The 22842-nt window shown below is 37.6% G+C and overlaps 3 protein-coding genes and 1 long non-coding RNA gene across 5 annotated transcripts in view; 1 reads left to right on the top strand and 3 right to left on the bottom strand.

Moving 5' to 3' along the window:
* LOC113471813 overlaps positions 1–2137 on the top strand; it is a gene marked incomplete at its 5' end in the record, with an annotated part of 3382 nt that extends 1245 nt beyond the window's left edge. The window contains 2 exons of the mRNA XM_026831241.1: positions 786–898; positions 1222–2137. Coding sequence (XP_026687042.1) covers positions 786–898; positions 1222–1405 — 297 coding nt within the window. The remainder of the gene's footprint in view (positions 1–785; positions 899–1221) is intronic.
* A 5662-nt stretch (positions 2138–7799) lies between these two features.
* On the bottom strand, positions 7800–8320 carry LOC113471812. Its single transcript, XR_003394364.1, has 2 exons — positions 8106–8320; positions 7800–7976 (listed from the first exon to the last, which is right to left on the bottom strand). It is a non-coding gene; the product is annotated as an uncharacterized LOC113471812 (long non-coding RNA).
* Positions 8321–14347: 6027 nt separating this feature from the next.
* On the bottom strand, positions 14348–16193 carry LOC103519935. 2 transcript variants are annotated; one of them, XM_026831242.1, is made up of 3 exons: positions 16084–16193; positions 15861–15959; positions 14348–14570 (listed from the first exon to the last, which is right to left on the bottom strand). In XM_026831242.1, exons 1-3 carry the CDS (start codon positions 16088–16090, stop codon positions 14371–14373), a joined length of 306 nt encoding a protein of 101 aa, XP_026687043.1. In that variant the 5' UTR covers positions 16091–16193; the 3' UTR covers positions 14348–14370. The 2 variants fall into 2 exon arrangements, with proteins under 2 accessions (XP_026687043.1, XP_008483246.1); XM_008485024.3 differs by lacking the exon at positions 16084–16193 and having other exon boundaries at positions 15861–16062.
* Positions 16194–17281: 1088 nt separating this feature from the next.
* LOC103519934 lies at positions 17282–18736 on the bottom strand. Its single transcript, XM_008485023.3, has 2 exons — positions 18476–18736; positions 17282–17504 (listed from the first exon to the last, which is right to left on the bottom strand). Exons 1-2 carry the CDS (start codon positions 18582–18584, stop codon positions 17305–17307), a joined length of 309 nt encoding a protein of 102 aa, XP_008483245.1. The 5' UTR covers positions 18585–18736; the 3' UTR covers positions 17282–17304.
* Between the last annotated feature and the right edge of the window lie 4106 nt (positions 18737–22842).

Raw genomic sequence — 22842 nt, 5'->3', positions numbered from 1 at the left:
ATCATTAGTAGGTACAGATCTCCTTATTATCTAGCTATTTGCGAGCTTTTGAAAATTTTCCGTGAGTTGTTGTTGATGCTTTTGTTGTTGGTGTTGTTGTTGTTGTAAGCGCTAGGTCGCGGGTTCGATTCCTCTCCGGGGCGGAATTGGGAATGCAGACTTGGCCTTAATTTTCTGATCTCACCACTTTTATAGGCCGACATTTTTGGATAGGAACTTGGCCCTTTTTTCATATTTGTGTTTTTGTGGGGGATCTCACTCCTTTTTTCTAAGTGTGTATTTACACATCATTAGTAGGTACAGATCTCCGTATTATCTAGCTATTTGCGAGCTTTTGAAAATTTTCCGTGAGTTGTTGTTGATGCTTTTGGTGTTGGTGTTGTTGTTGTAAGCGCTAGGTCGCGGGTTCGATTTCTCTCCGGGGCGAATTTTACTCTGAACTGATGAGTTTCGTTCTCGGAACGGCTGACTGTCTCCTATCCTGTCCTCCCCTTCTCTTCGATTTCAGATAAGATTACAGACAGTTCTCTCTAAAAAATAAAAAAAATTGAAATCCCAGGGAAAGCCTGTTAAGACGTTAGGAGTAATAGTCTGCCGGACACAGGGAAAAAAGTTTGAATTTATATATGCGATTTCAGATAAGATTACAGACAGTTCTCTCTAAAAAATAAAAAAAATTGAAATCCCAGGGAAAGCCTGTTAAGACGTTAGGAGTAAAAGTCTACCGGATACGGGGAGAAAAGTTTGAATTTATATATCAACCCATGCATGTCTCTTGTCCGCAGGTGGACGAGTCCCTCGGTCGCTCCACGGCTGTCAAGTACAACTGTACATTTCACGAGGTGAGTGTAGCTGACAACAGCCCCGCCATCTATCAGGCGTTTGATCATCTACGCGGGTTTGATTCCTGCCCGGGACAGATTTTACCCTAAACACATAAGATTCGATTTTGGAACTGTCGGCTTTCTCCTATCCTGTCTTTCTTCTCTCTTCGCTTTCGGGACGATAAGTCCTTACCAGTTACAGAGGGAACATGTCCTGTAAAAGAAAAGTATTACCTGCCCACCTACAAATGACGTACTTTGAAACAAAATTACAGATTCATTTACCAGAGTAACCACTTGAATTCCTCAATCTTTATTACGAAAAAAATAAAAATAGAAAAAAAAGGGGGAAAACTTTCCATAATCTTGTTCAACTTTCTCCACTTAGCCCACCAAGCGGTATACATAAGATACGCAAGTTCTCAGTAACCAAGATGTTAGGCACGCTGATTGGCGGATCGAACAAGTCTCCACCAACCCACCAGGGTGGGACTGTAGTGGTATGCAATAAGTCAGACCTTTGTCGGAGTCGAGTGTTGAAGAGAAGACAGTTCCTAGCCACCCCTGCTACCAGCTTGTGATGTACTCAGTGCATGGGAGAGGGAGAGGGGGAGACGGGCCTGTGTTTATAAATAGTCCGGCCCTGATTATATGTGCAAAAAATTGTGAATACTGTCGTACATTTTTTTTTTTTTTTTCCAAGATGAGTGTTTCATCGCCGTTTTTATTTCGTAGCAATGAAACAACTGTTAAATTAGACTCTTGTGGTCTGTGTCGTAGCATGCCAATCCCGTAGTATGTCCCTCATCAGATGCAGGAGAAGAGACACAATATGTACTTCCCATTTAGGTGCTGGGTAATGTTTGTTGAACTTTCATCAGGAATATTACCAGGGATGATATATGAAGAACTTGTTAGCTCATTCTTGTTACGAACCTTTCTCTTATTTTTCTTCTTCTCTCAGAAATCGAATTTCCCGCCAAATATCGACAGTAGTCTAGATGCCAGTGAAAGTCAATATCAGATCCATTTCAGATCCAATTTTAGACTGTTAGGGACAAGAAATGCTCGATATGGGAGGGAAAGATGGATGAGATTTTCTTCTACTCTACCTAGAAAAAAAACTTTAGGGCCTTTAGGCAGATTGCACCAGAGAAATTTCTATCCAGGTACTCACCATACTGGATGTAACTTAACTTTACTGTTCTATTGGTTACTGATCTATTTTACTTCCACGTTTCTATTATTTTCTGCCCTATCTTTTCTTTTCGAAATCGTCTTTCTTCTCAGAGTTTAATGTCTTCTTTTCAAAATCGTCTTTTTTTCTTAGATTTTAAGTATCTTTCCATTCCACTAAAAGTAAATTAATAATAACTGCTACAATAAATTTTAATAATTAGGTGTAATGTTTGTGTACTTGTTTAATTTAATATTTAATTGATAGCGTGTTTCTGAACCATACATACCCATAAATGCTCAGTATTTTAGTGAAAGAGAGAGCAGGTTTAAAATAATTCAAGAGCTTCTATGGGCCAAAATCATAAAATGGCTAAATATTGGCTTAGTATTAGTAGACGTAGTTTGAAATCAAGTTCTTCAATTTAGTTATGGATTAAAAAGATAGACTGAGCTCTTATGGGTTAGTTGTTATAAGGTACATACTGTAACCCTCTTACAAGGAAGGGGGAGTTACACTGAACATATCACAACCATACAATTTTAAACCCTCTTTTTCAACTAAACTAAACTAATATATAAAAATGAATGTTTATGTGGGTGTTCGAACTTTATGCCTGGCCAAACCGCTCATCCGATTGCTATAAAACTTTGTCAACTTATTGCTCGAAATATTATTCAGGTCATAGAGTTGAGTATGCAGGTCAGAATCTATGAGCCGAGACCTTTGTTCAAGCAGGTCTGGTTTTCTGGTAAAATTTTACCTTAAGTGGTCGATTGAGTGAATTGTAGAACTCACTGCGAAAAAGTAAAAAAAAAGTCGCTACACCTCCTCCCCTCCCAAGGCCCTTCTTTAGAGACTGAACAGCACGTGAGAGCTCCCCTCAGGGCATCAAACAATGATTTGAAAGAGGAAAAACTTTCATGGGTACCGTCAAATACCGGTATGTTGATTTGAGGTAGCTTAGGCCTTGATGGAGGTTGAACCACAGGGTTTGGTTCTGGTACAACACTCCGAAAAGTCCCCCCCCCCCCCCGGTACATCACCGTTTGGTCTCTTGCCTCCCCCCTTGAAAGTATCCTAAATACGGTCCTGAAGGTAGTTCAAAGACAACCACTGGTCGCTACTCATTTAAAGCAGCTACTCGATTGTCCTCACGAAGCTGAGTGTACCACCCCGTATTCCAAATAGAAAGTATACAGAGCCGAAAAACTTCGACTCTTGCCGGGAATCAAATCCGTGACCTGCGGTATGCAAGCCTAATAATGTGACATCCAGTCAGCCGCAGAGGTTGCTTACACGAGGAAGAGAGAAAAGGAGAACGAGAGGGAGGTAGAGAACTAGAGAGTGCAAAAATAAAGGAGAGGAAGAAGGAGAGAGAGAGAGAAAAGGAGAGAGAGAAAGAAATGAAGAGAGAAGGACTTTTATAAAATGTGCGAATTAGTGTATTGGTTATATGTATGTAATGCTACCTATTTAGAAGACAAAATCGTCTTTGTCACATTTAAAATTTCACCGGTAATTAAAATATCAAAACTGGAACCGGAGGGCTATACCATTAAGAACTTCCCAGACTTCGTAATATAAAGTCCCGACTTCATAAAATACCAGACGAAAAAAATCTAAATTCCTAAAAATGTAAAAGTAGATAATACATGACTGTACAAGTGTACATGTACATACATATTATATTAAAGGAGAACAGACATTCTGTGCTTTTTTTTGACATCACAATTTAGAAATTCCTACTAACACAATTTTTATAAAATGGGAATATGAGAGGGGGGATTGTGTTCAAAATCCATGTCCAAGTAAAATGGCTGTCTGGCTTATTTCTTTGTTTGGAACTTTTACAACTTGCGTAAAAAATTTAACAAAACAACCCTCCCCATCACTTAATTCCACTAAACTTTCTACTAGCTTCCTACCGAAAATCTCCCAAAATGATCAAGTCTGAGACAATATCCAACCAAAAGAAGAAGAGGAAGTGGTTTTTAATAAAAACTAACGAAAAATTGTAAAAAAAAAAAGAAAAATAGAAACAACGAGAGAAGAATTTGGGACATTTAATACCCTGAATTATTTCCTTGCAATAGGATTTTACTGAGAAACTGAGTCAACAAACTCTTTATTATCTTTTACGAAAGGATGAAGAAGAATAAAAGGAGGAAGAGAAGAAGAACACAAAGAGAAGGTGAAGAACAAGAAGACGAAGAGAAAAGAGAAGAAGAAATAAATAATGATATTGATGTTGACAAGTTTAAAGAGCTCTGTACAATAAGCTCCCTATAAAATCAGTTTTTGTTCATCTTCTTCTTCTTCTTCTTCTTCTTCTTCAGAAAAAAGGTACAAAGTATAAAAGCTCGTAGCACCCCTGGGAATCCTGGTGCCCGCGGCATATGGTTTGGGAATCACTGTCCTGTTTCCTTCCTATCCAAATTACTTCGTTAGCTTTTCTTCCTCTGTGTATTGTATAGCAATAGTATATACGTCTGTGCTGTTTTATGTGTTCATTTCGTTAATTAGGTAATTGTGTAATGCACTGGAACATCTAATGCTCCACCAACACCTTGGAGAGAGAAAGAGTGAGTGAGAGGGATGAATGAGAGAGAAAGCGAAAGAGAGAGAGAGCGAGCGAGATGAAGAGAGCGAGAGCAAATAGTCAAATGAAGATAGAAAGATATGATAGAGAGGGAGGGAGAAAGAAAAGGAGAAGAATTGATATGAAAAGGGGGGGAAAAAATAATAACTTCAAAAATACCACCTAAAAAATCAAATAAAATACCTACCTTTAAAAACAGCAAGGAAAAGAGTTTTGTTAAAAATAATTGGAAAAAGATGAATTAAAAATAATAAACCCCACCCGTGCTTAGCCACATTGGGTTTATAATACTTACTATGTTAAAAAACGAACAATTGATTAGCAAAAATTCAATTCATTAATCTGTACATTTTATGTTTATCATTTTGCTTGTTCAATTGTTTTTTACCATGTTTTGTAATTATTGTTAAATAAAAGTAATATCATTACCATTACCATTACCATCATGCAAGCGGAGGCCCGCGAAAGTCAAGAGTTTGCTATTTTTATTTGAATTTGAAGTTCACAAAAATAAAATATGTATAATCTATAATAATTCCTCTAACCTCTAAGTCTAAGTATTCACTTCCGAGTAAACAAGAACATTAACACTTTTTCAACGAGCTCCGAAGCCTATCAAAATATTTTGCCAATGGAACCATCTGGAAAAACAAACTAGTTACGAAAAATCTTGACCTTATCATTCTCAAGTACTTACCTTTATCTTGAATCTTGGCCCATCGTCCTTGTTTGCTCTTCCTTCATCTATAGAAATCAAAATAAACTAATTCTTCTTCTTCTTCTTCTTCTTCTTCTTCTTCTTCTTCTTCTTCTTCTTTCTCTCCTTCTCCTTCTTCTCCTCCTCTTGCGTTTCTTCATTTCACAGTCATCACGTCTCATCACATGGTTTGGTGACGTCACAATATCACGCATTTAGCACGCTACTTCATCTGGAGAAAGATGAGGCAAAATATTCTGATAGAGGAAGTAGAAGTTTGATAACTGCTAAGGTCTTATCGTCCCGAAAGCGAAGAGAGAAAGAAGACAGGAGAAAGCCATCAGTTCCGAGAACGAACCTTATCCGTTCAGGATAAAATCCTCCCCGGGCGGGAATCGAACCCGCGACCTAGCGCTTACAAGATAGACGCGCTACCCTCATTGAAAATTTATTAGGTAAAAGTCAGTGTTGTGGAATAGAGTGTAAAACTGTTCACTCTAGGCACATATGGGAACTTTCAGACACAATGCAAGGAGCATTAGGTACTAATGGGGAAAAGGCGCTATAGGGACAACGGATTAAAGGGACACTAAAGAACTATGATGAGGGACATCAAAGGAACACTCACAGCCTTATGAGCAATATGCGAGTAGAAAAAGAAAACTAGTTGAGCGCTTTTAAAAAGTCTAGTATGGTGAAACTTCACTTCCTTTGACCAATATTATTTCAAGCCATGAACAAAAACCATGTAAAATGGAGAAAAGGTTTGATAAAAAGGGAAACCTACATAGATAATGTGTATCCTCGGCTGGGATTGAACCCACGCCCTCCTGTTTACCAGTCGAGCGCCTTGACCACTACACCACCGAGGCAGGTTGTTTGAGATAGGTTGAGGGTTCGATTCTCGTTCGAGGCGGACTTTATCTCAAACAGATATTTCTCCTACTATCCTGATGTCTTCCTTCTCTCTTCGCTTAGATAAGATTTACAGTCCCCTCTATCAAACCTCTTAAAAAGAGAGGGGCTGTTCGAGTTCGCACAAGAGCCCGGTTAGGTTGTGACTGCCCCTGATTGAGTCAAAATAAAGGCAACCCGCAACACGAGACTAGAAAGCTTCCTCGTGTAGATACCATGCTGAGATAATAGATTTGTCCAGTATAGTTTAGTATCTCCTTAAAAAAAAGAAGAAGAGGAAGTTTGATAGAGGTCTGATAGAGGAAGTAGAAGTTTGATAACTGCTAAGGTCTTATCGTCCCGAAAGCGAAGAGAGAAAGAAGACAGGAGAAAGCCATCAGTCCCGAGAACGAACCTTATCCGTTCAGGATAAAATCCTCCCCGGGCGAGAATCGAACCCGCGACCTAGTGCTTACAAGATAGACGCGCTACCCTCATTTAAAATTTATTAGGTAAAAGTCAGTGTTGTGGAATAGAGTGTAAAACTGTTCACTCTAGGCACATATAGGAACTTTCAGACACAATGCAAGGAGCATTAGGTACTAATGGGGAAAAGGCGCTATAAAGAGAACGGATTAAAGGGACAGTAATAGGATATGGAACTATGATGAGGGACATCAAAGGAATACTCACAGCCTTATGAGCAATTTGCGAGTAGAAAAAGAAAACTAGTTGAGCGCTTTTAAAAAGTCTAGTATGGTGAAACTTAACTTCCTTTGACCAATTATTTCAAGCCATGAACAAAAACCATGTAAAATGGAGAAAAGGTTTGATCAAAAGGGAAACCTACATGGATACTGTGTATGTAGGAATTCTAGGTACCTATTATGTACTTAGGCATTTACAAAGTATTATAAAGTTACTTGTCACACTGCACGTAGGTAAATTTTATTGAATTATTTCAAGCCATGAACAAAAACCATGTAAAATGGAGAAAAGGTTTGATAAAAAGGGAAACCTACATAGATACTGTGTAATGTGTATGTAGGAATTCTAGGTATTATGTAGGCATTTACAAAGTATTATAAAGTTACTTGTCACAGTGCACGTAGGTAAATTTTATTGAATGACGTACCTACCATCATACAGGTTACAAGTTTACGAATACCTTTAGCTTTAACACGAATACCTACTACCTACCCTCTACCCTGTATAAAACTTTTTCACGTGGGATGTCGGGATGGTTAATTTAGAAGTTCGTGGATCTATTTATAAATCTTTTTATAAATATCTTGACTTCTTTAGCAACTTTCCTGTCTGTCATGAACCCCTAGTTTCTATTTTTTTCTTTTCTTGGGTTATTTTTGCTCTCTCTCTTGCATCTCGGAAATATTTCATTGTATTCTTATATTTAAAAGATGAGTGACATGAACGGCCATGCCTTAAGGATTTACTAGCAGAAATCCGGAGCGAAGCGACGGATTTCGGCTAGTGTCTGATAATAATTAAAAAGTAAATACCTATCTAAAGTCAGGTAAAAAAAGGCCAATATAATTGGAGTAGGATGGGTAAAGATGTATGTGAAGGTTATAGGCTATTTTCCGGTTCGTTTTTGTTAAGCTACGCCGAGCAAGACCACTAAATGGATGAGTGACATGAACGGCCATTTCGGTTTGTGTCATAATAATAAAAAAGTAGATAGCTATCTAAAGTCAGGTAAAAGAAGGCCAATATAATTGGAATTGGATGGGTAAAGATGTACCTTCCAACTTAAATATGTACCTATTTATGTATATTTATGGTAATAATTTGTAAGTTGTAACAATATCCTGTTGTTACCAAGTATTTGTATTTTTTGTCCTTAAAACAGACCTCAAACTTTTGATTTTTGAATCCCTCTTAAATATGTACCTATTTATGTATATTTATGGTAATAATTTGTAAGTTGTAACAATATCCTGTTGTTACCAAGTATTTGTATTTTTTTGTCCTTAAAACAGACCTCAAACTATTGATTTTTGAATCCCTTCACACTGTTTACGAGTTCTCTTTTCCTCACACATTATTTGAATTGCTTTTCCACAGAATCTCTCTGTTTTTCACCTTTTCTTCTTTTTCTCCCTAGAAATTCTTCTTCTTCTTTACCATTTCCCATTTGGGTCAGGCTCTCAATCAGCCCTATGGTGAATGAAAATAGTGTGGACGTGTTTTGGGTGGTGTCAATCAACCATAGCATCATGTAGACAGATAGACACACGTTTAGATTAGAGTTTCAGAAAATAAACCAAATATGCATTCTTATAGACAAATAAATTTACACTGGGGATTTATTTTTAAAATTAAACTTGATCACATTTTACAAAACAAGTTGAATGTATAGAATGACAAAGGGGGCCCATTCCACAAAGAACTTCTACACATGTGGTGTACAGTTTTTCCCCCAGTATGAGGAGTAAAAAGTCCGATCTTCAATGTGACGTTTTTCGTGGAATAGATTCTAGTCCATTTTCGAAATAAAGTAATCCAGTCTAGTCAGATTGTGTATTTTAGTAATTCATTCCAATTCTTCTTCTTCTTCTTTTTTACCATTTCCCATTTGGCTCAGGCTCTCAATCAGCCCTATGGTGAATGAAAATAGTGTGGACGTGTTTTGGGTGATGTCAATCAACCATAGCGTCATGTAGACAGATAGACACACCTTTAGATTAGAGTTTCAGAAAATAAACCAAATGTGCATTCTTATAGACAAATAAATTTACACTGGGGATTTTATTTTTAAAATTAAACTTGATCACATTTTACAAAACAAGATAAGATGTTGAATGTACATATAAAGTAACAAAGGGGGCCCATTCCACAAAGAACTTCTACGCATGTGGTGTACAGTTTTTCCCCCCAGTATGAGGAGTAAAAAGTCCGATCTTCAATGTGACGTTTTTCGCACTCACTTGAGACCCAGGCTCCTCCTCTTCTACACGGGACTGGTTTGAGTAATCTGTACACAAACACATGAAATCATTTACTTACGACATGAAATCATTTACTTACGATTTCTCTATCTATCTCTCTCTCTCTCTCTCTCTCTCTCTCCCTCCTCATACGTTTTTCGTGGAATGGGCCTCAAGGAAAAGTAGCCTGGTTTATTTGACAGAGATTTAACGTCACTGTTTAACTGTTAAGGCTTTTAGCAATGGAGGTTTTACCCTTCATTCAGAAACAAACTACCCGCTTCCTCACCCTGTCTGAGTGGGTTATTATTTTACATTTTTACAAATCTAATATAATTTACACAAGGGAATGACTAATGGATCAGTCATTTCCTTAATCCAACTGATTTACCTTTAAATAAAGTTTGGCCTAAGCAATAAAGGAGTCAATAAGGTAAAATAAACTAAAACCTACACACTTATTTACATGTAGAGTAAAATACAGCGGTTATAGATACATAATTATTCCCACTCATTTGGTTAGTTCACACTATGCTAAAACTATCTAGTATCTTCTTGTCTTCGTTTTCCTTGTAAATCTTGGAATGCCACGTTTCGTGGAATAGGCCTCAAGGAAAAGTAGCCTGGTTTATTTGACAGAGATTTAACGTCACTGTTTAACTGTTAAGGCTTTTAACAATCGAGGTTTTACCCTTCATTCAGCAACAAACTACCCGCTTCCTCACCCTGTCTGAGTGGGTTATTATTTTACATTTTTACAAATATAATATAATTTACACAAGGGAATGACTAATGGATCAGTCATTTCCTTGTGTTTCCTTAATCCAACTGATTTACCTTTAAATAAAGTCTGGCCTAAGCAATAAAGGAGTCAATAAGGTAAAATAAACTAAAACCTACACACTTATTTACATGTAGAGTAAAATACAGCGGTTATAGATACATAATTATTCCCACTCACTTGGTTAGTTCACGCTAAAACTATCTAGTATCGTCTTCGTTTTCCTTGTAAATCTTAGAATGCCAGGTTGCCAAAAAGAGGTTATGTTCTTCATGGTAACATGTGTGCCCAATTGGTAACACTTTGCCCCCTCCCCCCCTAATTGTTATTTACATGTAGAGTAAAATACAGCGGTTATAGATACATAATTATTCCCACTCACTTGGTTAGTTCACACTATGCTAAAACTATCTAGTATCTTCTTGTCTTCGTTTTCCTTGTAAATCTTGGAATGCCAGGTTGCCAAAAAGAGGTTATGTTCTTCATGGTAACATGTGTGCCCAATTGGCAACACTTTGCAACAAATTACCCGCTTCCTCACCCTGTCTGAGTGGGTTATTATTTTACATTTTTACAAATATAATATAATTTACACAAGGGAATGACAAATCAGTCATTTCCTTATGTTTCCTTAATACAACTGATTTACCTTTAAATAAAGTCTGGCCTAAGCAATAAAGGAGTCAATAAGGTAAAATAAACTAAAATCTACACACTTATTTACATGTATTGTAGAGTAAAATACAGCGGTTATAGATACATAATTATTCCCACTCACTTGGTTAGTTCACACTATGCTAAAACTATCTGGTATCTTCTTGTCTTCGTTTTCCTTGTAAATCTTGGAATGCCAGGTTGCCAAAAAGAGGTTATGTTCTTCATGGTTACACTTTGCCCCCTCCCCCCTAATTTGAAAATTTCCATGATTCCAAGTTACGAAAAAAATCAGACTAGAAACTTTATATAAAATTGATTGGTTTGTATACATGAGTTTATACATAAGTACAATCTAACAACACCTTTGTGAATTTCTCCCCCCTGAAAATCAATTCAAAATCAAAAAAGTCCTGTTTGTGTTCGGCTGTCCTAAAGAGATTTCAGTCCTATTCGAGCAGTATAAAACGAGTGCAATTTTTGTTTGATGGCGGGCATCGAACCAGGGACCTCCTGCATGGTGCGTTACCACTGGGTTGACCGTGCCCCTATTGGTATTAGAGACCCTCAGTTTTTCCACAGGGTCCAAATGACCCTACGTTTTACCACTCACAGGGTCCGAATGACCCTACGTTTTTTTTACCGACAGGATCCAAATGACCCTACGTTTTTTTTTTACTCACAGGGTCCAAATGACCCTACGTTTTTTCACTCACAGGGTCCGAATGGTCCTACGTTTTTTCACTTCATGGTGCGTTACCACTGGGTTGACCGTGCCCCTATTGGTATTAGAGACCCTAAGTTTTTCCACAGGGTCCGAATGACCCTACGTTTTACCACTCACAGGGTCCGAATGACCCTACGTTTTTTCACTCACAGGGTCCGAATGACCCTACGTTTTTTCACTCACAGGGTCCGAATGGTCCTACGTTTTCTTTTACTCACAGGGTCCGAATGGCCCTACGTTTTTTCACTCACAGGGTCAATGTTCTTCACCGCTATGTACCAATCTTTAACCAGATTATATTGCAGCTACGTTTTTTTTTTACTCACAGGGTCCAAATGACCCTACGTTTTTTCACTCACAGGGTCCGAATGGTCCTACGTTTTTTCACTTACATGGTCAATGTTCTTCACCGCTATGTACCAATCTTTAACCAGATTATATTGCAAACAATATTTCTCGTACGTGGTCGGGTTCTTGGTGATCCAATCATCTTTGTCTTCATCCTCCAGAGGATCTCGGGATGGTTCAGGATCTACTTCTTCTACCTCAGAGTCCGTGTCGCTGTTCAGCTGCATAACCCTGGCCATGACATCTTCAGATACTTGGTTCATGTAGGTATCCAGTGAGGAGCTGCTGGCTGTCTTCAGTGTACTCGAAGTATCTGTGAGAAGAGAAGACAATTTGATGAAAGGAATCGCCGATAGGACTCGATATTTTGTGTTGAAAATGTTCACCGAATTTCATTAAAATCGCACAAATCCCTCGAGAGTTTTCACGAAACAAAGAGATTTGACGAAACTATTACATCAGTATAATCCCAGTCCCAGGGTTTTCCTGAAGGTGCTTTTCCACGCAAACACTTCTTCAGTATGTCTGGTATCAAGACATTGCCGCTACAAAACAAAATCATCACACAACTTTCTAATATATTACAGACTAGCAGGTTCCTCATTGGCTTCTCACTTTGAAAGAATACAATCAATCAATCAATCCATAATCGTTCCATCATGGGACGGGTCGATGTACGAAGCCTCTCCAATTTCGATCATTGTATCTCTGCTCCCTCTCGATGTCGTTCCAATTTCCTTGTTTTCTTGTTGAAAGAATACAGTCCCTATTTAATTGGCTTCGCACTTTGATAGAATAAGGTCGCGCTCCGCACTCCCTATTGGCTTCTCAAATAAACAAACCCCTGGATATACTTGTTTCTAAATGATAAAATAACTTTCCACTTGTTTCTCTGCATGCAGAAAAAAAGGTCAATATTATCTACACACACATGAAACATGACTTCAAAAATGTTTCAGACAACAAGCCAATGATATTCCCTACTCCATGGTAAAGTGCTGTTTACCAAAGTTGCTCAAAAAATGTGCCCCCAAAAGAAGAGCAAAGACATCTTGAGGAGAATAGAAAAAAGTTACTTACGTCCTAAAATCAGTCAGGAGCTGAGAAATGGTAGCAAACATGCCTCGATAGCCCCACAGCTGTTTGGGTTCACATACATAACAACTCCAACTTGATGCATCGTTCACCTTCTTCATTTCAGCAATGCCCAAATTTTGCCGCACACATTTCTAATATGGAAAAATATACAGTAGGTATGTTTTATAAGTTGTACCTCGTGAATACATCATATACTTGTATGATTTGACACATTTCTAATATGGAAAAATATACAGTAGGTATGTTTTATAAGTTGTACCTCGTGAATACATCATATACTTGTATGATTTGAAATAATATAGCAACCTCTGTGGTATTGTCCAAGGCTTGAACATCAGTATTCCTAGTAGTCAGTTTTTTTTTCCTTGGCTTTGAATATGAGTGCTCAGCTTAGTGGGCTTGACAAACTACCTGGTTGTAAATGTGTAATAAATGGTTGTGATTTACGCTCCCGTAGGCGATGACGTCACATCAAATGTCCCGAGCAAAGCTCCCTTGCAGGTAACGCATTAATGTGTTTGTGTTTTCTACACACACATGAAACATGACTTCAAAAATGTTTCAGACAACAAGCCAATGATATTCCCTACTCCATGGTAAAGTGCAGTTTACAAAGTTGCTCAGAAAATGTGCCCCCAAAAGAAGAGCAAAGACATCTTGAGGAGAATAGAAAAAAAGTTACTTACGTCCTAAAATCAGTCAGGAGCTGAGAAATGGTAGCAAACATGCCTCGATAGCCCCACAGCTGTTTGGGTTCACATACATAACAGCTCCAACTTGATGCATCGTTCACCTTCTTCATTTCAGCAATGCCCAAATTTTGCCGCACACATTTCTAATATGGAAAAATATACAGTAGGTATGTTTTATAAGTTGTACCTCGTGAATACATCATATACTTGTATGATTTGAAATATAGCAACCTCTGTGGTATTGTCCAAGGCTTGAACATCAGTATTCCTAGTAGTCAGTTTTTTTTTCCTTGGCTTTGAATATGAGTGCTCAGCTTAGTGGGCTTGACAAACTACCTGGTTGTAAATGTGTAATAAATGGTTGTGATTTTTACTTAATGAATGGAATATGGAAACGAAAAGCTCTGAAATGCTCAGAGAAATTGTAAAGCACTTGCTTTACCACAAAGAATCCCCATTCATTTAATTTTTATTTACTTACCTACCATTCACACTGATTGCTCTATCTCGAGAACCACAACACCTAGAAAGCTGAAATTTGGTAGGAATATTCCTTTTATGCTCTAGGTGTGCAATAAGAAAGGATTTTGCGAAAATCTAAACCGATCCTGAGATATGATCAATCATCACTAAAATCTCCATAAGAAATACACAGAGTGCAGAGACTGCGGGAGAGAAATGTTCTGCTCTCGACCAACATTTTGAGTTTCGTTTATGTTTTTAGTTTGATAACCATGCAGCTAATAGGGAGTGCGGGATTCCGCAGCAAAGCGATGGAATTCAGCTAGTAATTTAAACAAAAACCAAAAAAGACTTCATTATCTGACTGAATCCAAATATTTCAGGAGCTGGAACTCTAACTCAAACCCTAAAAATATTTCATGATGCTCTATACAGCCCAGTTTTTTAATCAAGCAGGAGTTGGGTATTACTCACAATTAGATTTAATGAGGTTAAAGTGAGTGTTTCGGCATTCCATTTCCTCTCGTTGAACCCCATTGGCTAATTCCATCAAAGTAATGTATTGTTTTTCATCTTCAAATGATTTGAGCTTGACTTCTTTATCATTTTTAGTAGGTGTCTGCTGATCACTTGTGGCACTATCTGATTCATTACCAATGTCCACATCTGTAAATAAAATGGGGAAAATAATAATAATAGTTGCAACATTCCGGGAATTTTTAGAAATGGAATCAATGTTTAGAATAGAAATCAAAGGGCTGTTTTTCATTCCTACGCCGCATCAATGCAGTGTCACTTGACATTCACTCAGCGTCAGGAGTGGGGGGAAAAAATTGTGAAAACTCAACAAACTTGACATCTAGCAGAGAATTTTTTTCATCATATAGAAACTTTCCTCAATACAATTACAAAATGGTGGAACTGAAACTACTCGAGAGGCACATCAGGGATTTAAGACACATCATTGATGCTAAAGTAGGGGAACTGGAATGAAAAACACACGTCACTTCACGTTGGGTTTGCATTGCACCCATGTCAGAATGAAAAACAGACCTCTTGTATCTGAGACCTTTGAAATAGCTTTTGGAAGCCTCTGGGCCATTTCCACTAGTGTAGATGCCTTTTTGGTAATCATGCAGAAGTTACATCCGTGGAAAAGAAAAGCTCTGTTTTGTATTTAACCTAACCCTATAATAACACAAATCAAAGAGAATTTTTTTCATCATATAGAAACTTCCCTCAATACAATTACAAAATGGTGGAACTGAAACTACTCGAGAGGTGCATCAGGGATTTAAGACACATCATTGATGCTAAAGGAGGGGAAGTGGAATGAAAAACACACGTCACTTCACATTGGGTTTGCATTGCACCCATGTCAGAATGAAAAACAGACCTCTTGTATCTGAGACCTTTGAAATAGCTTTTGGAAACCTCTGGGCCATTTCCACTAGTGTAGATGCCTTTTTTTGGTAAATATGCAGAAGTCAATCCGTGGAAAAGAAAAGCTCTGTTTTGTATTTTACGTAACCCTATAATAACACAAATCACTGCTCCAATTGTGGAAACTCCTTCTTGCATTTAACCTAACCCTATAATAACACTGGTCACTGCTTGTTTGTGCCAGTTCCTTTGGTAGCAATATTCCACGGACGTGACTTCTGCACAAGTACTGCCCTTTTTTGTGTTCTTCAGTACACACTTCTTCAACAATGGGTCTATGCCCCACAAATAGCTTTGAACCCCCCCAGTTTACAGCTACAGGTAAGTATATTAGTATATAAGTTTGTAAGCCTTTGAGAACACTTGGGCAGACTAACAAACACACTGACAAGGTTGTAGACCTGGGAGTGAGTGTTTCGTTAACTTTATTTTCATGACCCCAGAATGGTGCATCTGCTAGTAGCCTAAATAAGTAAGACAGAGTCCCAGTTGGTACCTAATGATTAGACCCACCTCCTGATATGTTCACTCCCGCTGAACATTCGGAGCCTGCATCCTCCATGTCCATTTGGAGTAAGGTAGCTGGGTCGAAACCCATTTCCGTGTCTGAATCTGTCATTCTTCACTCCGGATTCAAAAGTCACGGGAAAACGACAGTCCTATCAGAAATCACACATGGTTATTGACATTGATTACTGTCAGAGTAGTAAAATGAATATAAATTCCGTGTCTGAATCTGTCATTCTTCACTCCGGATTCAAAAGTCACGGGAAAACGACAGTCCTATCAGAAATCACACATGGTTATTGAAATTGAGTACTGTCGGAGTAGTAAAATGAATATAAATACCACCTTCAGATCCAAAGTCCAACGTGTTAACCACTGCACCACTGAGGTTGGTCACACTCACACAACAGTAATACAGTCAGACAACAGTAATTTTATCACACAACAGTAATTTTATTTATAACTCACACAACAGTAATTTTATTTATAACTTGAAACACAACCTGCCTCGGTAGCGTAGTGGTCAAGACGCTCGCCTGGTTAAAAAAAAAACAGTACTGATATGTGTGTTCTTTTGTTCTTATAGTAATTAAGAAACTGCTACATTGAACTTTGTGTCATAACATGCCCATTCTGTAGTGTCTCCCACATTTTTTCCCACATTCATTAATGAACATACCAACCTTCTTTATTTTCTTGTTTATCTTTGTTGTATAATAATTTTCTGCAATATTTATTTGTAAAAATAAAACAAAATTTAAAAAAATTTTTTTTTTTTTTTTTTTTGTTAAAAATTTTTTTCAAAATTTTTTTTTAAAAAAAAAAAAAAAATTAAAAAAAAAAAAAAAAAAAAAAAATCTGTAGTGTCTCTTACAATTTTTACCATTAAGCTAAGAAAATGAGTAAGTACAAATTGTTTGTTGATAGTAGGTATATCAAATGTTCAATCTTATATTATAAGAACAAGATCCATTCACTCATTCACATTTATTTATTTATTTATTTATTTCACACACTGATTGCTCTATCTCGAGAATCACAAGACCTAGAAAGCTGAAATTTGATAGGAATATTCCTTTTATGCTCTAGGTGTGCAATAAGAAAGGATTTTGCGAAAATCTAAACCGATCCTGAGATATGATCAATCATCACTAAAATCTCCATAAGAAATACACAGAGTGCAGAGACTGCGGGAGAGAAATGTTCTGCTCTCGACCAACATTTTGAGTTTCGTTTATGTTTTTAGTTTGATAACCATGCAGCTAATAGGGAGTGCGGGATTCCGCAGCAAAGCGATGGAATTCAGCTAGTAATTTAAACAAAAACCAAAAAAGACTTCATTATCTGACTGAATCCAAATATTTCAGGAGCTGGAACTCTAACTCAAACCCTAAAAATATTTCATGATGCTCTATACAGCCCAGTTTTTTAATCAAGCAGGAGTTGGGTATTACTCACAATTAGATTTAATGAGGTTAAAGTGAGTGTTTCGGCATTCCATTTCCTCTCGTTGAACCCCATTGGCTAATTCCATCAAAGTAATGTATTGTTTTTCATCTTCAAATGATTTGAGCTTGACTTCTTTATCATTTTTAGTAGGTGTTTGCTGATCACTTGTGGCACTATCTGATTCATTACCAATGTCCACATCTGTAAATAAAATGGGGGAAAATAATAATAGGTAATAGTTGCAACATTCCAGGAATCTTTAAATCAATGTTTAGAATAGAAATCAAAGGGCTGTTTTTCATTCCTACGCCGCATTAATGTAGTGTCACTTGACATTCACTCAGCATCAGGAGTGGGGGGAAAAAATTGTGAAAACTCAACAAACTTGACATCTAGCAGAGAATTTTTTTCATCATATAGAAACTTCCCTCAATACAATTACAAAATGGTGGAACTGAAACTACTTGAGAGGTGCATCAGGGATTTAAGACACATCATTGATGCTAAAGTAGGGGAAGTGGAATGAAAAACACATGTCACTTCACATCGGGTTTGCATTGCACCCATGTCAGAATGAAAAACAGACCTCTTATATCTGAGACCTTTGAAATAGCTTTTGGAAGCCTCTGGGCCATTTCCACTAGTGTAAGTAGATGCCTTTTTGGTAACTATGCAGAAGTCACGTCCGTGGAAAAGAAAAGCTCTGTTTTGTATTTAACCTAACCCTATAATAACACAAATCACTGCTCTAATTGTGAAAACTCCTTCTTGTGTTTAACCTAACCCTATAATAACACTGGTCACTGCTTGTCTGTGCCAGTTCCTTTGGTAGCAATATTCCACATTCCTTTGGTAGCAATATTCCATGGATGTGACTTCTGCACAAGTACTGCCCTTTTTGAGTACTTCAGTACACACTTCTTCAACAATGGGTCTATGACCCACAAATAGCTTTGAACCCCCCCAGTTTACAGCTACAGGTAAGTATATTAGTATATAAGTTTGTAAGCCTTTGAGAACACTTGGGCAGACTACCAAACACACTGACAAGGTTGTAGACCTGGGAGTGAGTGTTTCGTTAACTTTATTTTCATGACCCCAGAATGGTGCATCTGCTAGTAGCCTAAATAAGTAAGACAGAGTCCCAGTTGGTACCTAATGATTAGACCCACCTCCTGATATGTTCACTCCTCCCGCTGAACATTCGGAGCCTGCATCCTCCATGTCCATTTGGAGTAAGGTAGCTGGGTCGAAACCCATTTCCGTGTCTGAATCTGTCATTCTTCAATCCGGATTCAAAAGTCACGGGAAAACGACAGTCCTATCAGAAATCACACATGGTTATTGAAATTGATTACTGTCAGAGTAGTAAAATGAATATAAATACTAGGATGATAAATTAAATTGAAAACATGAAAACCTTTTTAAAAAGTTCCTGAACTTTTTATTTTTTCCATTTGATGAAAACTCGGTTCGTGAACAGCCGCGAAGTTCTCAAAATACAACGAGCACAAAAAAATACGTTGCCGACGTAAAGTGACGGCAAAAGATCCCATGTTGCCGGACTCTGTTTGAAACGCGCGTATTTAGATTTTGGATAGGTACCTACCTAGGTATTTTTTAAATTTTGGATACCTATTTCATTTTATCTATCTAGATTCTAGGGCATCTAGGCTGCGACCATTTATTTTCGAAAAGCTGACATCATCATCATCATCATCATTATTTTGTCTGATATTACACAATCTACAAATAATGGTGTGCAGAGAATCTTTGAAGACCCCCCCCCCCCTCGATTTGACTGTAATGACACAATCTACAAATAAGGGGGTGGAGAGAATCTTTGAAAGCCCCCCCCCCCCCTCGACAAATTTCTGGATACGACACTGCATTTAGGCGCTGGATCAACACGAGAACACCAGAGAGCGCCTTTAAATTTTAAATATTTCCTATTGAAAAATGAGTACAAAGGTTTTGTCGATGGTGGTGATCGAACCTGAGACCTTCTGCAAGCAAACACGTTACCACTGCGATAACCGTGCACTGACACACCACTTGATACTTTATTGTTTATTGTAGAGTAAAAAAAAAAAAAAAAAAAAAAAACTAAATGAAAAATACCTATTTGTGGTAAACCATAAACCCTCCATTCCAAGTTGTCCTTTGAAAAAGAAAAGAAAAACAACACATTTGTGTCAATATCAGAACGAACATTATCCCATCAGGATAAAATCCGCCCCGGGGACGATAAGACCATAGCATAGCAGTTAAAGTTCCCTCTGTCAAACCTCTTCAAAAAAAAAAAATAACAATCTATTAATTTTACATAAGTAGGTAGTATAGGTACATTATAAATGAATTTTACATAGGTAGGTAGTAGGTACAAATATAAAATCTTCGTTGCACAAAATTGAATTTTATTCTTTTATCACAACCATGTAAATTGTAAAAATATCTAAATTTATTGACAATGTTTTAGAAAGGGCTAAAAATGATTTTGGACAAGATCATAATATAATACAAGGGGTTAATTTTACAAGTTCATTTTAAAGCTAAACAAATATCAGAACCCTAGTTAAAAAACGAGCGTCGAATTTTAAAAATAATTAATTAATTAATAGAAAATACAAAAATGACTTTGGCCCTGATACAAAAAATTAAAGCCATCAGGAAGATCAGACATAATTGTACTGGACTTATAGAAGGGAAATTCTGAACATTAAACAGCGAGTAGACCAATAGACTAGAGGACTATAAACAGAGAAAACACCAAATATCTATGTTAACCTAATTAGCCTAGCTTTATAGCATTATGTCCCGAAGATGATTGGACAAACAACTGATAGATCTGTGAGTCAGGACGTGTCGAATTTTGCTATTAGTAACTTAACCAGGAGCCGTCACCCCTCCTGTAGTGATGGTTTCTGGAAATGGACTTGTGACTGAATACAATCAATGCGACTACGTGCAGCACGTTCTTCGATACCAAAATCTAATCAGATGTTGTCTGGAGTTACTGAAGTGACATTTAAGAAGTTTTCTGCTGTTAACAAAAACAACCCTTTAGGAAAAAAAAAAAAAAAAAAAAATCGAGGTCTTGGACCTATTCCAAAAGTGAGATTCTTCACATAAAAAAGCGAAACTGAACAGAGAATATAGATACTACCATTTTAATGAGACTTAATTCCTCAAGTCACAGCCATTCATAAAATTAATCAGATCTGAAAAAGTCGACAATATAAAACTAACAAATCAAGTGTCTGTCAGGAAGAGAAAAAATTATCAGGACATGAGGTACACAATAGGGCTGCCTGGAAGAGACTGACAAGAAACGCCGACCCTATTTAAATAAGAAAAGGCTACATTACATTGAAATGGAGCTATTTCCTGACGAAATTTCTGTGCGCGGAGTCCAGTATGTAGGACTATTGCAGCCCAAAACGCTAGGAAGAAGATTGTTTGTCAGGAGTGTAGGCTGTGGTTTGGACTTGGCATTAGATTCGTCTTAATAGTTCTCCACTTATCTGGAGTTCCTCTCTCATCATCTCGCTTCTTACGTAGGATAAAGTTCAGTTCATCAGATCTTATCATAGCGTAGTATACATTGGCATTGTACGGGAGCACCATTTCTGAAAATAAACGTACGGATATTAGTTTTTCTTTGTATTTATTGAAGTGTAGGTACAAAGAAGAAAAAAAAAGTAATATTACCTAGGTGAATTTTTTGTGGTAAAAGTTGGGGTTTTGTGAAATTTAAGCTACGTACAAACTCATGGGAATTTTAATTTGTGATAGCACAAAGCTCGGCACAAATGTCTTTCCCTGATTAATACACAGCAAGGACTATGAATTCTTTTCTCTTCTTATCAAAGTTGATAAGTCCATCTGGTAGTGTATCAGGTATCGCGGTATCAATCATAGTGAGATCTGTTAGGAATGTTCCCAGGTATGGTATGGTGCCATTGCTTACGTTCTGAAATAATAGAAGCAAGGAAATGATTACTTAGCAATGGAGCAGTTGCAAATGGGTAAAAATTATTAATAAATGGTCGATTCCTATGTAAAAAGTTGGGAAAAATCCAAATCTGAGGTCAAAGCTCCGAAAAAGTATCTTTAAAAGGTCGAAAATTCAATTTTTAATTGCCGTTCTAATGAAAAAGTTCAAAGAGTTGTGACGTCAGACTTCACGTCAAAATGCGCAGAAACGCTTGCGCACAAACAAACGAAGCGGGAGTCATGAATTATGACGTCATCGCCTACGGGAGCGTATACCGTGACGTCAAAGTTCACGATTTACCGGTAATTTTTAAATCGATTTATCTCGGGATCTAGAAGTCGTAGAAGAAAAAGAAAGGTTCCGTTGGTCCTCATTTTTCCTGCTCTATGACTTTGAAACATCACCCAAGTAAGCGCAACTGATCTATTGACGGATTCACACTCGTATATGACTGTCCCTGTTTTACTAGGGAGAGAGAGAGAGAGAGAGAGAGAGAGAGAGAGCCCTAGCCCATACCCTCCCTCTCAAGATACTCTCCTCCCCTTCACAGAAGTCCTGATAACATGAGGTGAGGAGGGGAGGAGGGGTCTAGGAACGGGTGACTGGAGAGAAGCACTGTGAGGACATGTTGTCTCTTTCTCCTGTTCAAAAAAAAAAAAGAAAGAGATTCATCGCAAATATAAATATTTATATCTCTCCTGTAACTATTTCATAGGGTGTAAAAAGTCGCTAGTTGTCCCCCCCCGATTAAAAATACCGTACCTAAAAAAAAAAAAAAAAAAAAAAAATTAACCAGACCAAATTTACCGACACTTACGAAAGTACCAACTTATTGCACACATATTTCTCCTGTCTTTTGACCCTCAATTTATTTATTCATCCATGTTATTCTCTCGTTCCAAATGTAATTGTGAGAAAAGCTTATTTCACGGAAAGGGTTAAGAGTACTCAAAGTAGCGCTTTACTGATATCTACACGTTTAAAGTTTGGCCTCTATGCTTACGCTGATCGCACCGTAAAAGGGACTCTTCCTAATTACAAGCAAAGAGCCTTGCCGACCGAACAGAGGATAGGCACAGAAGCAAGAGAGAAGCTATTCTGGAACTCGTCAATGTCAAGGGAGATAGTTTGGAGAAGTTTTTATTATTATTATTACTTATTTACCAATTATTTCAAGCAGTAATGCGTAAACTGCGCCTCCTAACTGATCACCTTAAGGAGGCTTCACACAAGCCCGGGCACAAACCCATCTCTCCTCTTTTATATCCAGACTGAGACCTACAAGAGGCTGTGACGAATGTGATGCTGAATCTATCTTGGACTACACATGTCCCTTGACCGCTCGACCCAAGTGAAAGACTTTAGATGTTTTGTTATTCACATGGATCCATTTTACACATGCCTTGCACGCTCGACCCTAAGTGAAAGACCTATTAGTTGTTGCTTATTACATGGATCCATTTTACAACATGTCCCTTGACCGCTCGACGCAAGGTGAAGCTTTAGTGTTGTTGTTACATGGATCATTTTGTCCTTATCTTT

Source organism: Diaphorina citri, unplaced genomic scaffold (assembly GCF_000475195.1).
Source record: "Diaphorina citri unplaced genomic scaffold, Diaci psyllid genome assembly version 1.1 scaffold3046, whole genome shotgun sequence".
In the NCBI taxonomy this organism is placed as follows: Eukaryota; Metazoa; Arthropoda; class Insecta; order Hemiptera; family Psyllidae; genus Diaphorina; species Diaphorina citri.
Note: the sequence above shows the minus strand (reverse complement) of the source record. Positions and strands in the feature narration are given on the sequence as shown.

What these genes read in the sequence shown, in the direction of transcription:
- LOC103519934 (XM_008485023.3), bottom strand. Translation starts at nt 18,584, where the DNA reads ATGACAGATTCAGACACGGAAATGGGTTTCGACCCAGCTACCTTACTC. An exon ending in AGGAGTGAACATATCAGGAG is followed by an intron (nt 17,505 to 18,475) that starts GTGGGTCTAATC and finishes TTTTATTTACAG; the next exon opens with ATGTGGACATTGGTAATGAA.
- LOC103519935 (XM_026831242.1), bottom strand. An exon ending in GGGAGTGAACATATCAGGAG is followed by an intron (nt 14,571 to 15,860) that starts GTGGGTCTAATC and finishes TTTTATTTACAG; the next exon opens with ATGTGGACATTGGTAATGAA.